The 18,290-nt window shown below is 32.6% G+C and overlaps 1 protein-coding gene across 2 annotated transcripts in view; it reads left to right on the forward strand.

The window, feature by feature from the left end:
- The first annotated feature begins 12,389 nt into the window (after positions 1-12,389).
- LOC149547695 (FKBP12-interacting protein of 37 kDa-like) overlaps positions 12,390-18,290 on the forward strand; it is a 156,868-nt gene continuing 150,967 nt past the window's right edge. Inside the window, exons 1-4 of one of the 2 annotated variants that reach the window (XM_089791774.1) lie at positions 12,390-13,051; positions 14,065-14,143; positions 14,235-14,274; positions 14,366-14,409. In XM_089791774.1, the coding sequence (XP_089647900.1) occupies positions 14,117-14,143; positions 14,235-14,274; positions 14,366-14,409 (111 nt within the window). In that variant the 5' untranslated portion in view covers positions 12,390-13,051; positions 14,065-14,116. The remainder of the gene's footprint in view (positions 13,052-14,064; positions 14,144-14,234; positions 14,275-14,365; positions 14,410-18,290) is intronic. The other variant, XM_089791775.1, reaches the window with a different exon arrangement.

The raw sequence follows: 18,290 nt of genomic DNA on the forward strand, positions 1-18,290 counted from the left end.
CAACCGTTGATGGATTCCAGGAAAGTCTATTTAAGAGACCCTCATCTCTTCATTTTGAGAGGATGAATTTGGAGAATTTGCATCGAATTGCTGCTGGAATTCATACTCACATTTGCTCATATTTTTTACATACATCTTGCATTCTTAGTTTAAATTCATCTAGCTTAATAATGCATACATTTTTAGTTTAATGTCTTTTATTTCTTAGATTAATTGCTTGTACTTCATCTGGATTACTTGCACATTCATATAACTTAAATTGCATTCAAATCCTTCGTTCTTACAGGGTCTGGTTGTCTGCACCTTGATTCTGAGGATATTAACAGGCAAAATCCCTTTAGATAGAAGGCAACAGGTCGCTTTGCCGGCTAATTTTCGGATGAACAATCCAATGTTCATTTCAGGATGAATCCGCATACAATGACTATGTTGAAGTGTGTGTGTTAGTAGAGGCCACATATTCACGCATACACCTGGGAACTATATTATATTAAATGCAATAGACTTTGAAGATGAAAATTTTAATGCAATGCGACTATATACATAGACAATGATTCTACCAACTCAAATAGTTGTAAACCCAAACATTCTCGTTGAAATTTTTACAGGAAACTACAACACACAAGATGGTCTTGTAAATGGATCAGACGAAATATTTAAAGCTAATACCAAACAACAAGAAGTGGACATAGTTTGGATACAATTCAATGATACAAAAATTGGCCAACAACAAAGAAATAAACTTTGCCAATACTACATTCTAGACATTCAAAAAGAATGGGTTCCCATCCTTCAAATTGCAAGGCCGATTTCAAAAATATCAACTATCGAAAAAGTTCGAACTAGAAAACCATTTCCAATACAAGTAGCATGTGCTAGAACATTACATAGAGCCCAAGGCCTCACAATGGATGGTCTTGCATTTGATCCTAGTGGCATAACACAACACGGCTTAACATACACAACACTTTCAAGAACAAGAACAATTAATTCATTGTATCTTTTGAAACCTTTGATTCCAGCAAATTCAAAATCCACAAAAAAATCCATCATGAAATGTCTCGGCTACACTCAAATGCAACATGGAAACTTGAAAGTCAATTTTCTTATATAACTCACAATACACACATATTGCTATGTACATTGAACACGCGTAGCCTACATGGTCATGCAAATAACATTTTAAATGATTACGATACAATGTCCACTAATATCATATGCCTACAAGAACTATTTTCCCTCCCACACAATATTGATATTTTGTTTGGAAAATACAACAACCATTCAACGTATCATATACATGGTATAACAATACTTACTTCAAGAAATCTTTTCGTGACCAATTCAATAGAACATAGATCAAAAAACATCGAAGCCATAACAATTACAGTTAATGAATCATATTCTCAAGTCAATGTCTGCAATGTTTACATACGACCACATACAACAATTGCCGAAATCAAAATACTTATTACTGAAATAGCTACAAGCTACATATCAAAAAATAAGCTTTACATTGTTGGAGATTTTAGCATAGACATGTCCATAGAAAACATAATCACAACAACACTTATGAAACATATGCAAAAATACAATATTCAATTCATGCTAAATCAAACACACATCATAAACAAACCACTCATTGATCATGTATGGACAAATTCACCAGCAAGTACATGCTCCATTTACAAGACTGAAGCATACTGGACAGATCATCTTGCAACATTCATTCAACTATATGCAATTTGACTCTAGTTTGTGTTATGTTTATAATAGTAATGACTCCACTAAAGCGAGTACCAAGTGAACTACCACAAGATCACTAGGACCTCACTAAAAGGTATTTTGAATCTAAACTTTCCAATCTTTTCATCTTTGCAAATATTTTTGAATAAAAAATATTGACCTTTACTTATTACAGGTCAAAAGAAGACAATGAACCATGTATATTAATAGAAGATCTGAATGCAAGAAAAGCAGGCCAAAGTTTCAAAGGTGATGTCTTGGTAGTTTACAAAACTTTCCTGGACAAAGCAACCAAAACACGTGAAGTTCTACATGTTGATCTTACAGATTCCAAAGGAGAGCTTACTATAACATTAAATGTCAGTGGCAACAACCTTCTTAGTAAATATGAAAGTAAAATAATTCCAAGCATGGCATTAAAAATATCAGACTTTGACATAGAACCAAAATCAAATTTTGATCGAGGAGACAGTGACTGCATACTAATTCTAAAAGATTCCAGCATGGTTGAAACAATACCAACTATATTGCATGAATAAGGATTCATTCCTAGTATAACTATAAAGCAGTTACTCACAAGCACAGCTGACTACTCCATTGGAACAATTGGTGCTATTGTTCTAGCAACATACAAAAAAGGTACTCAATATGTGCTTGAAATCAAGGATGGAAACAATGACATGAGCAAGGCACTAGTAAGCTCATACAAATAAATTCATTGATAAATCTATGAAAATAATTATCCATTTTCATCTTTTTATCACATTTTACAATTGCACCATGGCAAATTTAAAAATTAAAAAACTAACTTTGCTATTTGTGTTTAGCTATATATGCATTCAAGTTTCACATCCCAATACATTCAGATACATGAAAAACTTGAAAGAAATGAAATACCATCACTGGTCTTTAGGAGCATAGCTAAAAAAAAAATCAAAAACCAGCTCTACGGACAACTCTAGCAACATTTATCTACAAACTACATAACAAAAGAGCAATAAATGCACTCCACGGATTGCTGCGAACTCCATTTCAGGCAAGTTATTTCAAATCCTTTGTCAATTTAATTCAATATTTCATCTTCCATGTTTTAAAGCATACTAATACAAGCACACTATGAATAGGTTAAGGGAAATTTAGCTGTGGAGAATCCATATTCAAGTCCATTCCATGCTTTTTGCCCAAAATGCAACTACAAATTTGAAAGCTATGGAGCACTAGAAGGAGAAAAAGGTCACTGCAACCGATCTGATGAAACTGTCTCATACAAATATTCATTGTACCTGAAAGCAATTATCACAAATCATAGCCAACAACCAATTCATTGCTCTATTGAAAACAGTATTGTGCAACAGTTACTTCCTGCTCTTAAAAACATAAATTATCAGCAATACATTGATGACAAATCAGAAGTAATATTTATGCTCCGAGACTTTCCAACAAGTGGCACATACACTCTCAACCAATACAACACCATTACACATGTAGTTCTTATGAACCAATAAACTACACATGAAACAACACAGGTACTGCCTCTTCATCCTTATATGTTTATAATTATAAAAAGCATGTACATTTTCTCTATTACATGTCATTTGCAATGCATTAATCATAGTACCAATTTTGTAGGCCCTAGATTTCGGCATTCAATGTAAATACACTGTTTATATCTTCTACAATGTAAAAATGCATATATACTATCTCCTGCACATAACTCAATCTCAGGTTCATGAAATATACATTACATAAGCAACTAGGATTCAAATTTGTATTTTAACATCACATTTTATCTTCATGATCAGTACATAGCTGTAAGTATTTCATATGAATACATGCACCTATGTTTAAATCTATCTATTTGTGTTTGTCAAGATGAAATTATTGCAAGGATCAAAGACAAAATTCCATCTCAATGCAAATCACGAAATAAAAAACAAGATAGATTTTGCATTATGAAAGTAGACAGAAATAAGAACCTCATTTTGATGTATTTATCTGCTATCAAATTCTATTGCACATAAATTTGACAGCCTTCTATATACATACTTCCTCTGACTCCAAAATTTTACAACCTTCGATATAACAATAATATTATGTTTTTCTTTTGGTATATTACAACAATATGTGTACAGTGTTGTCTCTGTATCAAGTTATAATGTAATAGACTCTTATCCATGATTTGATTTGCATATTATCTACCATACCCAACTTTTGTAATTGACTATGTATATGTTTTAAGAATCTTTTATTTAACTGTGCATTCACAGATTTGATTACAATCAAATTTGCCTTAGTGGATGATTTTAGATTATTTGATTCCCTCTATCATTTATTGGACCCTTACTAAGGCTTTGCAGAAATGTTGGTCACTATCTGCAGACTATAACTGTAGAGCCACTAGTGCTATTTTTGCAGGTAGAGCATTCTCCAAATATACTCACTTATCTCTCCCCTGTTTCTATTTCTAATATTCATAGGAGTTCCTATCATTTTTAACTTCTTTCAATTTCTACAAAAAGTGACTAAATTTTAGTACCAATTTTTTAATCCTGTGGAAAATGAAACAAAAAGTTAGGGCAGTTGAGATCTAGACTCGTGAATGTATCTGTAAGTGCTCGTCATGTCTTTATCCTTTTATGAGTACTTCAAGTCACATTCCTTCTCAGGCCTATAAATAGAATGGTTTTAATGTTGTCAGGGATTATCATTTCTAGTATGTTATTTACTTCATGATAGTTGATTCATTGCTTGAGAGTGGTCATTGTCCTTTTGTTGGTCTCTTAGCAATGGATTGCCTGACATTGCTCTTGCAAGATGTCTTTTTCTGAAGTCACTTGTATTAGTGAGGCCGTTAGAGAAAAACCCTTATATATGACCGTGCCTCTGGTCATTCCTCTCATTTTGTTATGTGTTTCCTACAAGTTCCTTCTGGACATAATGGCTTTGAGGGGTTTCAACTAGCAAGAGTTTGCTCTGTGCATCCTGTGGAGCCTCTTTACCAAGTAGTTCTAATCTTTTTTCATTCTCCTTTTCTCATTTTATGTTTTTCCTCGCATTTCGATAGGTTGTAGATGCAAATTGTGAGTTCTTTAGATAAGATATACATAAATTTGTGTGTATTGTTTGAGGAGTGATGCAGGTAATTTCCATAGTAAAAAGGATTTCAAAATTGCTCAAACTGTATAGGCTAACATTTACTTTAGGCGGCATAAGTTAAAGTATATTTTGTGTGACTGTGCCAATACATTTTAAATTCTTATTTAGTTTTAGTATGCATATTGATATTGTATCAATTGATAATGTCTTTATACGTGAGCCACCGAAGCCTTAAATGATGGAAACTACAGTAAGCTTTCTTGTTCTCTAATTTGGGTTTCCATTCTTCATATTTTATTCTTTCATTTCTTCCAATTCATGTTGCTTTTTCTATTCTATTAGATAGGAATGTTTTTTATTTCCACCACTTGACAGTAAAACTATAAGCTGTTGTCTATAAATCCAGGAATTTCTGCGTACAGAAAAATATAGATAAAGAACTATGTGATGTGAGATTATTTTACTGCTCCTTAATTTTGTGCCCCACAAGGTCTCAACCACTAGATAATTTCACCTATTTAATTTGGTCCACTAGATATCAGGAGCTGCACCTTAATTTAGTGTTCCACATTATGAAAGATAGGTAATGTAATTATGTGTTGTGCACAAGTTGTAGTTGTGTGTAATTTAGTGTCCCACATTTTGAAATAGAGCAGCACAACACAACTGCATGACATTTGTAGCATTTTGTTTTGAAGTTCCTTCCCAAAGTGAGATGAGATTAATTTAAATTGCCATGAATTATATTGCTCATGGATGGATGATGGAGAGTGGTATGATCATTTCAATTCTTATTTTCTCTTTCGATGTTATTCCTGTTATCAGAATGTGTACTACTTTAGTATAGATAATTTTAGGTCTAGTTATAGGACCTGGCTCTGCAAACAAAACCTCGGTCTGTCCATTTCATTTTAGTAAACTACTAAAATTAGTTTTTTTCCCAATTTCAGCCTTGTTACTTGATATAAGAAATGTTCATTTTTTGCTTTAGTTTAGTAAAATGGACTATGGTGTTAAGATTTTTCAACATGATTATATTTATATTTGTGATATTGCAATCATAATTTAACTGTGTAGCCATATCACAGTTAAATTCTAATAATAATAATACAATTTGACATGCAATAATTATATTGTTTACATACATTCTATTCATTTTTGTAGTATGAAAGGTTTAGCTGAATTAATAGCTCAGTTAAAAATTAAAATGATACGAATTGAAAGCAAACTGCCCTGTAATGTATGGGGCCTAGACAAATCACCATTTTGTTATTTCAGCCCATTGAACATTGCAGAAAAATCTTTTGCCAATAGTATCACCAAACTATTCAGGAGATCTAGTATCAATATATAGATTTCATACTTGACATGAGTAATGCAGACATTTTGTTATTGACATGTGATTTATAGTTTGGAGCTTTTTATATTGTTGTTGTTGCTATGTATTATAAGTTGATTTATTATTTTTGCTAGTAAACTGCAAATAACCAATGATTTAATGTTCTATTTTTTAAATTTCTTTCAAGGCGTCTGTACTCGAATAATTTTAAATAATAATGCTTTTCAACTTGTATATTTGAGTTTGTAGTGCAAAGATTATACACAATTAGGTTCATTACACACTTCTACTACTAACTCAAAATGTATCTTCCATTGTTCCTAATTGAAATATTATCGAGCTTATTAACCTGTAGCAGCAGGTAACATTTTATTTGATGCCCCAATGCATTAGATTAGCAGTGTTTTAAATATTACCGAGCTTATTAACCTGCTGGGGAAGACTCATGTCATCATGACACTTTAGTTCAGAAGAACCAAAAAAATGTCGAAACATTAAAAATATAACATGTAATGGGCTAAGTAAATTATTCAAAGTCGTGTGAGATTGCAAAGGAGTACTTGGGATGCTGAGCAAATCATGACAGCCCACAATGGTGAGCAAACCATAACATCTTACTAAAAGGGCTACGCTTCAATCTTTAAACCTCTCGGGCCATGGGCATATCAGCAAAGAGAAAACAAATCAGTGCCTTTGTATGGAAATCCTGTAACATGCTCTGATAATACAGCCCCCTTGAAATGGTAAATGCACAGGAAGCAACAATTATACCATGATTGAAGAAGATAAAACAATCTAACATTATTTTCATAGCATTAGTTTATTGATTTTACACTGAATATAAATCTCTTCACAGATGCGCTACAACAGTTCTAAACCGGTTTTTATGTTATTGTTGTTCTATGTGTGATGACAATGCTGAGCACACATAGAACAGAGAATTAACATATCTTTACTTCTTTGTGGAAACCTGTGGCAGGAATTGTGATGCATCGCGTCCCTTGTTTTCTTAATAGAAATTTTGAAAAACTAAAAAACACTAACTAACAATTTGCACACACCAAACTTTATCAACTATAGCCAAATAATACGCATGGGCTCTCAACAAACAAAATAATTATGCATAAGTATTGGTAGCCATGTCGGATATAATTCTCGAGCAATTATCCGCTCAAAATAACATATGTACTTTACAATTTTATTACCCATTCAATGATAGTAGCTATAATTTTATTGATTTATATAGCATAGACATTAATTTATTCATTGCCTCTTTTGTTGAAAGCCAATAGATTTGGAAATAAACTACAATATTCACAATTGTTAAATCAAGTATATTATCAATATATATATATTTTTTATAATAGATGTAAAATTTTGTAAATAGTTGTAAATAATTTTTAAAAATAGAAATTTGTAAGATTAATTCGTAGAATAAAGATATAAATGGTATATTCATAAATGTCTATATATAAAGTTTAAAAAGATAAAATAATATTTATAGATAATAAAACTAAAATATTTATACTAATAAATATTGAAACATTGTATATTTGGATCAATAACTGAATAAAATATTTATCTTGGATTCACATTATCTAATTATCTTAAATTTACAACCTATAAGCTTTCTAATTTATTTTATATTCAAATAGAATTTTTTATTTAATACAAGATGACCAATAATTATCTGTTTTTAATCAAATTTTATTACTTATTGCATAGAGTACTCAAGAGTTAACCTTATAAATTCTATTTAAAAAAAAATCTATATTGAAGTTAAATGGCATTTATATTGAAATATCATTAAAATGATTGTTTTAGTTTAGTATTGTCTTCCTTTCATTAAACTAAACTGTAACTTATTTAAATTTGAACTTTGCAATATTTATTAAAAGCTAAAAATTGAAAGTAATTTAATAATCTATAATTCAATAAACTTTTATCATATTATTATTCATAAATTAATTATTCTAATAACTATACTTTAAATTCATTAATATTTTTACATCTTACACAACATTTTAAAAATTTAGAACATTGTGATGTGAATATCATCCTGATATTCACATCACAATTTGACTTGTTGTGGAAATTATCTCCTACTTATCAATTGATGAGCTTAAGGGGCTTTCTAATGAATGGTTCATAAGACACAACACTTGGTGAAGGTTTTGCAAATGAGGTTGCAAGCTTTGGGTTTAATTATGGAGGAAACTCTGTAGTTAAGCGCGCTTAGGCTAGAGTAGTACTGGGATGGGTGACCTCCCGGGAAGTCCCGGTGCTTTACCTCTGTGAGCATCACCTAGATCCAATGAGTGCTAAGTGTTCCATTTATTCTCATGAGAGATGGATTCATGTTGAATCACTACTCATGAAATATGGGTCAATGAGTTTGACTCAAAAATCACACAGTTAAATCCTGATATTCACATCACAATTTGACTTGCTGTGGAAATTATCTCCTACTTATCAATTTAGAACATGTTAATTAATTTAAAGTAATTTGTAGAAATGAGTAACATTCGACCACAAAAATAAAATTGAAAAGTAATTAATAAAAATACAACCAAGCTAACACACAAGAAATGTTTTTACATGGCCATTTAATGTTAAAAGGTGCATGAAAGTAAGGAGCCATTTCATGTTTTTACTAATCCATGTCAATTAAATTAAATGTATTTTAAGACAAATGTATTTCATCGTATAGTTTTATATTTTTATTTGTTGCTATGTCATAGCCAAGCGGCAACAACAATATCTAGCCAGTGGGTCTGATTTCAATCATAATATATTTTTCCATTGATTATACTTGCCAAACTATAAACTTTTTTCAATTGTTACCGTTCAGGGTGCTTTTGTCCACCTCGATCACTTAACCTTCTAGAAAACAAGGACGCATTGCGTCTAGTTCCTGCCATAAGTTCTTTATTGCTTTTTATAGGCAGGTGTTGTAGCAAGTAGTTTTTTATTGTTTTTTATAGAGAGGTGTTGTAGCAATAATATGGAATATAGATGAGTAATGTGCTTGTATGATAAGGTAAATGACATTATTTATGAGCTTATCCATCGTTACTATTAACATCTCTTTGAATTGAGTATTCATTAAATATAAACTTTACCTAATATGAACATTTCATATGTACTGATATTGAGTCTTTTTTAACTTAAATCACCAATAATTTTAACAAACTCACCTCTGCTACAAAAAGGGGAAAAAAATAGTTTGAAAAGGGCAAAGAATTAACAATTGGTTATATTAAAAGTTATAAAATTATAAAATAATCAAATCAGAACCATTAACGTATTGAATATTGTTATTAATTAGTGACACGATATTGGGATCTAACATGTATTGAAATGGACACATCAGAAGCAAGTTCATGTTACTTCATGCACTTAATTTTTCAAACATGCATATCACAACTCAAATCCTTTCAATTAAAACAAAAAAATGAAAGCCAAAAAAGCCAAACAAATCGAAAAAAATACATATTACAATGAAGAGACAATCAATGACAACAACAGTTGTGGCAGTAAACATAAAAATAGAATTTTTTAAAAGAGTGATATAGTGACAAATGAGAAAGCTGCATGAATGTTGAAATTGGGGATAACTGAAATAGGCATAAATGTTGTTACGAATGTTACAAGGAAAGGTGTGGACATTTGGCTGGAGATGTGTCACACATATGGTAGATTTTCTTTGCACTTGGCGAGTAGCAACAATAATGAACTTTATCATAAGAGTATCGTCCAGGCTTCAATTTGCAGGGTGGAATAGGGCAAGCAAGTAATAATTTGTGCAATTCACAACAATGTGTGTGAGGCAGCCATAGCTAAAGGTAGAATACGGTGATGGTGCAGAGCCTTCTTATATGTGACAATTTTAAAAAGGATTTATGAAAAATTATTAGGCCTTATTCTTGAAAAATACAAATAAAGGTAAAATTATTCCTGAAAAATTAATGAGGCCTTAATGTTTAAGCTAATAGCCTACACTGTACTTGATTTACAAAGATACACAATAATTTGAAAAAAACCAAAGAACTTTAATGAACACGAAGCTTCTAGATTAGATCCATTAACAAAATGAGATATAAAAGAATACATCAACCAATACATTTTTGAGCAAATCTTTTTGTTTTTCTTTCGAGGTCAGATTCCCTTTAAGATCTAAACTAGCTACGTCAAGAGAACATGTGCATCCAATTTATGCTCTTCCCAACAATACAGGCAACTACTAAATGCTTGAAAAAGAAGTTGATCGGATGTTTGAGCTCTACCTTGCGGATCAAGCGGATCTAGTAGTTTGAAAGGGCAATGAAATGATCAAATAAATAATTTTCATTCACATCTAATTGAAAAATCATGTCTAGTTTTTTATATACCATATTGACAAATTATTTAGATCTGGTACGACTGGGTTGAATAAATCTGCTTTTGACGAGGTATGCAATTCAAATGAAACATTTTAGGGTTGCAAAATGATTCGATATGGGCCATAAATAAATAAAAATTTGCTGAGGAATACTATTCAAAAGCTTTAACTTCACACAGCTGTATGAGGCTGAATTTCCAAAAAGAAATCTACACCACCACTCTGGTAGCTGCTTAGCATCAGATGACATGAACTAATGGGTCAACAAAATCCACCTGTGTTGAGGAGCTTTCAAATTACTTGATTCTTATGCTAGAGGTTTCAACTACAAACAACTTGCTTGGGTTGGGACGTCCATCCCGCTTTGCTGTTTTGACAGAAAAGTAAATGATTGAGAAATCAAATGATAAATGGCGAACCAGAGAGAATAATGAAAAAAGGCACCAGCACTTTTCCATTCCCTTGAATCCGTCAATCCTTAGACATTTTCTACCACTTCTTTTTCCTCAATTTCCAGACATTTGTGATGGAGATTTCTAATCAAATTCAAATCGATTGGTACAAGCTTGCAATTTGACACAAAAAAACACCTCATATGACTTGACAATCAGACGACTATTTGATGAACTCAAATTAGTATTATAGAAGTAATGAAATCAATAAGAGACGAAACTAAGAACTTTTCAAACCAAATCTGGCTACTTGAGTAAACCACAACAATACAAAACAAAAACACTTGCAATTTCATTCCAATACCTAAAAAATTTAAACAATGATGCTAGGCTTTTCATACGTCATGTTAGGGGTATGAAGAATTTTCTAGCACTAAACCTATTTAGATTTTTCTAGACTAAGATTTTTCTAGAAGAAGCTGAGATTTTTTCAAAATTTCTATTGTGAAAAAGGAAAAAGCCTAAAATTAAGGGGAGAAAGATAAGATATGTCAGAATATGTGAAGATATTGTTACATATTGTTAGACAAATTTATTTGAGTTGTCTGATCATATTAATAGTGGGCGTAAAGTTTGGAAAGTTGTCTTATCATATTAATAGTAGCTGTGCAGTTTGGAAAAAAATAATAATTTTAAGTAGAAAATTAAAAGGCAACTCATGACTGTAGCAAGGCTACAACCAATAAGATTCGAAATAAATTATTTTTTTGAAATTCATAAAATATCAAAATATATGAGAACTATATAAAATAAAAAGTTTTTGAAAAATAAAAGATTCTGATTGGATAAATTAATTAAAAAGTAGCATTGCACTGAATGCTATAGTATCCTGCCTATGGCAGGAACTAATAAATTAATTGACTAGATTTTTCTAGTAGCGAGCAATGAGCATAAAATGAGCATAACCCTACTTGTTCAATGACAAGTGTGTTATATGGGCCTCCACCATTGTGTCATTTTCACCTTTTACTCAAATTCTAACATTCTTAGGGCCTTGCAATACGTGGCATGGGTACCCATGTGTTTGTAGTAAATGCAAGTGACATTTCAATAAATTCCTTCTAATCATTGCACATTTTTTTGAAATTTTTTTGTATTAAAAAATAAAATTAACCCCACCAAAAATACTTTTAGCGAATCAAAAAAACAATTCATATCTTAAAAAATGATTTTAAAAATAAAACCTTTGAAATCTTAGAAGTGTGAAATTTATTTGCCGTGTCAATTAATTAAAAGAGGGTCTAATGAAAATGTTAGTTCTATAATTAGGAACTAATAAAATTACAAAACTTTTATAAACATAAGTGAACTTAAAAAAATATAAAATCTAATTGATACATTTAAATGCAGATAGAATCAACGAAAACAATAGTTAATAGATCACCAGAACTTGCGCCAATAGACCACCACAACTTGCGCCCCTTGTTAATCAGGGATCTGAAGACATATTAACCGTGTTTTTTCCAAAGAAGCCGATCTAATAAAGGGCAAAAGCAAAACAGCGGCATGTTATGTTTGGCGATCTCCTCAGAGTTTAGCGTCGGCGCTAATATTATAGGGGTCTTATAATACATGCTGGGTGCGACCCCTTACTGTATCGTAACCTCTGGCACATTTTGGCATGCTATCGATTCATTGTGGACATGTTATTGTTATTTCGTGGACTTCTTGAGAAGCCTTACCTGAGGCGTCGGCGTGTAGACGATTTTCTATTATCAGTGCATCCTTTTGACTATAACGATACACTTCAATAACATTTTCTCTTCCTCGGCAACGTTTCCTCTTCACTGGTGCAAACCGTTAATAATTGAGAGTCTCAATCACTGGGGAGACTTTCAATGTGTGCTGAACCCCACTAGCAAGGGACTCCATGGAAGATTAATGTGAGGCAACTCCACTTCATAACCCCCTGCAGGGCGTCAGGCATTGTTGAAACCAGAGACTGTATTGCTGTATGTTGAGATTAGCGACTTCCAATGCTACACCTGGAAATATCGGCTTCTGTTCGACCTTTCATTTTTTAGCTCTGTATACAAGGTGCGCACCGATAATTTATCTTATGTTTGTATACTGAATCAAAGCATACATTGGGGATAAGCATTGTCTTTTTGTAACATTACAGACTTAAGTATGTTATGTTATGGATATCTGGAACTGTTGTTCTTTCATTATTGTACCTTCTGATTGGTCTGCAAAACTGTGAGCTAGATTTTGCTGTGCCCTAGTTAGAAAACATTGCTATTTTTCAATTACTACTATTTGGAGATATTATCCAATAGCCTGAAAATTTGTTGTGATGATGTTGGAGTTGGCTCTATAATTATGAACTCATAAAAAATAGAAAATGAACTTCTGGGATGCCAGTGTGCCCTCTCATTGTTTTGATAGGTTGTGTATGCCGTCACATTTTGATTTGTGCTGCAGCACCTGCTACTTTGCCATGACAATAGTTGTGCATTATTTGCACTGCCAGACTTAAATCACTGCAGTTCTCAGAAAAAGCTAATTTAAAGCATGTTTTAAATTTCTTAACCCACCCTTTTATAAAATCATCTTAGTTTTTGAATTATGAACATTGTTACGTGCCAAATTTTGCAACTCATCTTTATAAATAAAACTAGCTTTACTTTTTTGATTCAATTGTGAAATATCATATGGGCCATTATTATGGCCTATTAGGGAACTCGATAGAAGTATTAATTTCGTATGATATATAACATATCGGCACCATCAAAACTTGTAAGCTTTTAATATATGTCATATTGTTACAGTCAAGACTGTTAAATGAACTAAATCATGCCACAAAAAAATAGAAAGGTTTTAGGGACTCGGTACTTTGTGGTTGGCTCTGCCGTGGGCATTCCTATTAATTACGTTAAGTTTCCACTTGTTTTCTGGCTATTTTCTCATTTTTCTTGTTTCTTGTGGGATTAGTGGGATTGAGTTCCATCTATCTTTGTAAAGAACAATATTAGTGCTTAAGCCATAGTAGGGGAATTTAGAAATGGTGTGATGACTTTGTTCTAAAGAATTTGATTGTGTGTGCTCAGAAAGGAGTAATAAAAACAGAATCAGCATTTGGAACTGAGTTTTTTCACCGCCATGGCCAGTTCCCCTAACCTGGATGATGTAGGCTCACTCGAACTATTGTTTTGTATTGTTGCATAAATATTTTATGTATTGTATACCTTGAGATAAATTTCTTTTTGATCTTTCCCAGGATGATGATTTTGGTGGAGATTATGCAGGAAACATTACACGTATGTCCAAAACCCAATCTCTTCCAATTTTGTTTAGAAATTGACCAAGAAATGCTAACTATTTAGTGTGTCGAACTGTCCATTATTGCAGGTAACAAGCGACCTCGTCCATTAGATGATGATGAAGACTTCAAGGTATTTATACAATTTTTTAAAAGTTTAACATATCATTGTGTAAGGAAATTTGCAAGAAAAAATATAACCGTTTCCACATAATCCATAGTAGATCTGAAATAAATATGTAATTGAAATCTACATGCACGAGAACAAACAACATACTCACAAAAATGTGACACAAAATATAACCTGGAAAACCTTCAACGAGAGAAAAAAATCCAGCCCCCTAAAGCATCCATCATCATGTATTATTCAGGAAAAACACCATTGCAATACAGCAATAGAAGCCTTCAAAGCCATAGCCACAACCAAACAATCCATGTAAATAAGCATTAATCCACACATCCCATACCATGCTTCCAACTTTCACAAATGCTTCCTTGGCTTACTTGTCAAACTTTGTTTTGCTTGAGTTTCCTTTTCCCCTTTTGTCTTGACTGTACAACCACCATTGTGGCTGCTTATATAGTAGCAAGTCTCACAAAACCATCAAGTGGTATTGCATAAACTATGTGCTACCTAACCCACTTACCCACATTTAATATTGGACATTTAATTCTTTCTCCAATTTAAATAATTGCATCAACTATTACCACAATGTTACAATACAACTCATCAAGAATATTCGATGTGAATCTCTACATATTGCACACACATCTAGGTGCTCTTAGGTGCAATATTACATAATAAAATAAAATAATACAATATAATAGTATTATGAAATGTGTGCAGCACCTATTATCTCAACAATCTCTCACTTGTTGTATATATTGCATAGGGTTAATCCGTAGCCACATAAATGAACAAGGAAATAATCCCTCTTAACGCATCCACCATCATGGATCAAAGTACACCATGTGCTCCACCTTGGTATTCGCAAAAAAATTCCACCTATTATGACACTGCTTACAGACATACATAGAAGCCATCCAAAGAGAGAATCACCCAACTTGTCACATAAGAATCATAAAATCCTGTACCAACTGTAATGCCAAACACAAATACTTGATCCAAAGATAATCACATGCATTCATAGCTATCAAAATCCATAGCTAAAATAGCACCCACAGTAAATGTCGAACCCATTTAACTATCATGCCTCCAAAGGTATACCGAGTGAATCTTACATCATCAACATATCCAATCTGTAACCTGCAATCACAAGCCTCAAGAGCAATAGTTGCTACTTACATACCAAGAAGCTCTCACTGCAAAAGATAATGTCAAATCTATAACCAATCCACTTACAACATCTCAAAGAAGCGAATCCATGTAGTATCAAGGACATCCACAATACAAAACAATAACCTGCAAGAACAATTCTCAAAACAAGTCTTGAATGCTCTCCCAAGTTCTTCACAACCAACAAAGGAAATAGATAAAGGAATAACTATGTCATCTCTCACATGACATACATTAACACAAACTAGAAATTATAATTTCCAACCAATTTGAAATCCAATGTAAGTGAAACCGTACATCCATGAAGATAACCAAGACCGAAGAGAAACTATGCAAATCATAACCTGTATCATGGTCTTCTACACACATCTCTAGATGTAAACTGTGCAAGTATGATCTCCTCCATAAAACCTCAAGCAAGAAGCCACAATAACACCAAAACTATACCATATAACCATATCATTGATGTAAGCCTCTCACAAGAAGATCAAAATCATAAACTATTCCTAAACCCAAGGAATAACCATTCCCAATCCAATGAATATGCCTAATATAAAACCATCTCCCAAACTCAACCAACATAACAACATATGCACAATGAGATAACCAATGCTAAACCATCTCTCAAATAAACCCTCTAGAACTAACTCTTGTACCATAGATCAAAATCCATATCAATGAAAGACAAGCATAAACATAATGCACTTCAGAAAAATGATGGTCTATACCTCTCAAGTAGTAAACCGCAGAGTAGACCAAGGGTGGGGAATGAAAATGTTCATCAAGATATCCAAGTCTCCAACCAAAACTCATTTACGAAAAATCTTCTCTCAAGTCCATATTAGGTGAATGCCTCTCAAACTTCCTGCTGAAACCAAATAACTGTCCCAACAAATACATCTTTAAATCAAAAGAAATCAGCATCACCATCGTCTCTCGGTATCCATGAGCACCTATAACTAATCAATCCATGCCAACTCCAAATGCAACATAGCAATATCATGAAGTATCTAACAAATGATCAATGTACTTAATACAAAAAAATTAAACCAAGATCAATGTTAAAGTTCCAACCATGGCCTTAAGGAAATAAACATGATAACATGATTTAAACCATCTCAACCAAAGAGATAACATGCTCCATATGAACATACCATTAAATGTCAAAACTCTAAACGTGTATCAAGAGTATAATATGACATAATAATGAAATCATCCTAACACCAAGGATAACATGTCAAATGAAAGCATAAACCACACCTTTGTCAAGAACTCCATGAGTTTTTAAGATGCAACCATCTCTACACACCATGAAGAACCATCTCCACATACTACAAAAATAATAAAAAACACTATGAGTTCTCAAGATCCAACCATCTTCACACACCATGAAGAGAACAAGTGCACCATGCAAATGTTAAAGACACTTCTACAACAACATGATCTTAGACATCCTCCAACATCTGCAAACACTCAATAAATATATCAATGCCAATAACTCCCACTCAATCGTGGTACCAAGTCACCTATGGCATCATAAAATCCATCTCCTATGTGAAAATCCTCCAGGTCTATACACACACAATCAAAGTGTCAGTATCAAGTCAAACCAATATCTCCAATCCAAGAAGACACTAACCAAACCAAGAACTAATTCCATATTGCCACCTCATCACTGTCACAATCTCCCACTAAACTGTGTATCCAAGCTATCCATGACATCATGATGAAAACCATCCTCTAACCATGAGAATCAGCCAAGACATTAAATCATCAAAGAACTCAAAGTGCACATCATGATGTCCTAAAAAAAAATCAAATTATCATGATCCTCAATCAAGAAGATATACCACCATAACCAAATCAGGAATCCAAACCAATGGACACAAATTAATTACCTGTATATCCAATCATGTCATGCCAAAATCCATGACACCATGATCACATCAATGAACTGAGTATCTAAGTCTAAAAATGTCCAACCTGTTAGTATAAAATAGTCAACCACAATCTTCCACCATGACTGTACTTGGTAGTGACATCTCACCCCTTCATGAAGAAAAATCAACAAATCATGTGACTAAGGGCATATACAATCAAAATCCAAGCCGCCAATCGAAATATGCATTAATAATGAAAGAGAAATGGGCAAAGACAACCCATATCCAAGTCATAAATGCAACCTGTAAGTATAGACCGCTTACAACACTACACAATTTGTAGATCCGACAAGTCATCATACATATCCAAACCAAACACTGATAACCCTATCATCATGAGACCAATCTGAAATATAAACTGAGTATATAGTGACATCAAATTCTAAATCTCCAAAGCTATAATGTCATAAATTCACAACGTTACCATAGTCAATATATATCATAAATCATTCATATTGATACATCACCAAATAAATCGTGCCAAACTTGCATCAAATTTGAACCAATGTGTAGAGCTCTCCTAGAGCTTTCTAGTGACTATTTGAAGTCTAAATTCCGACTCCGTATGCCCAAGTTATGCTCTAATATATGCTTAAAATAAACAACATCTAACTTTCAAACTCTTAAAACCTACTAAAATATCAAAATCGTAGAATCAAACTTGCACTAAGTTGTAGTGTTCTGAATTAGCTTTCCAATGACAGTAAGAAGTCAGAAATTCGATATCCTAAGAGAGAGTTATGACCATTTTATCGAGATAGTGTTTTTACCATTTTC

Source organism: Cupressus sempervirens, chromosome 7 (assembly GCF_028749045.1).
Source record: "Cupressus sempervirens isolate cs-2001-9-10 chromosome 7, ASM2874904v1, whole genome shotgun sequence".
In the NCBI taxonomy this organism is placed as follows: domain Eukaryota; kingdom Viridiplantae; phylum Streptophyta; class Pinopsida; order Cupressales; family Cupressaceae; genus Cupressus; species Cupressus sempervirens.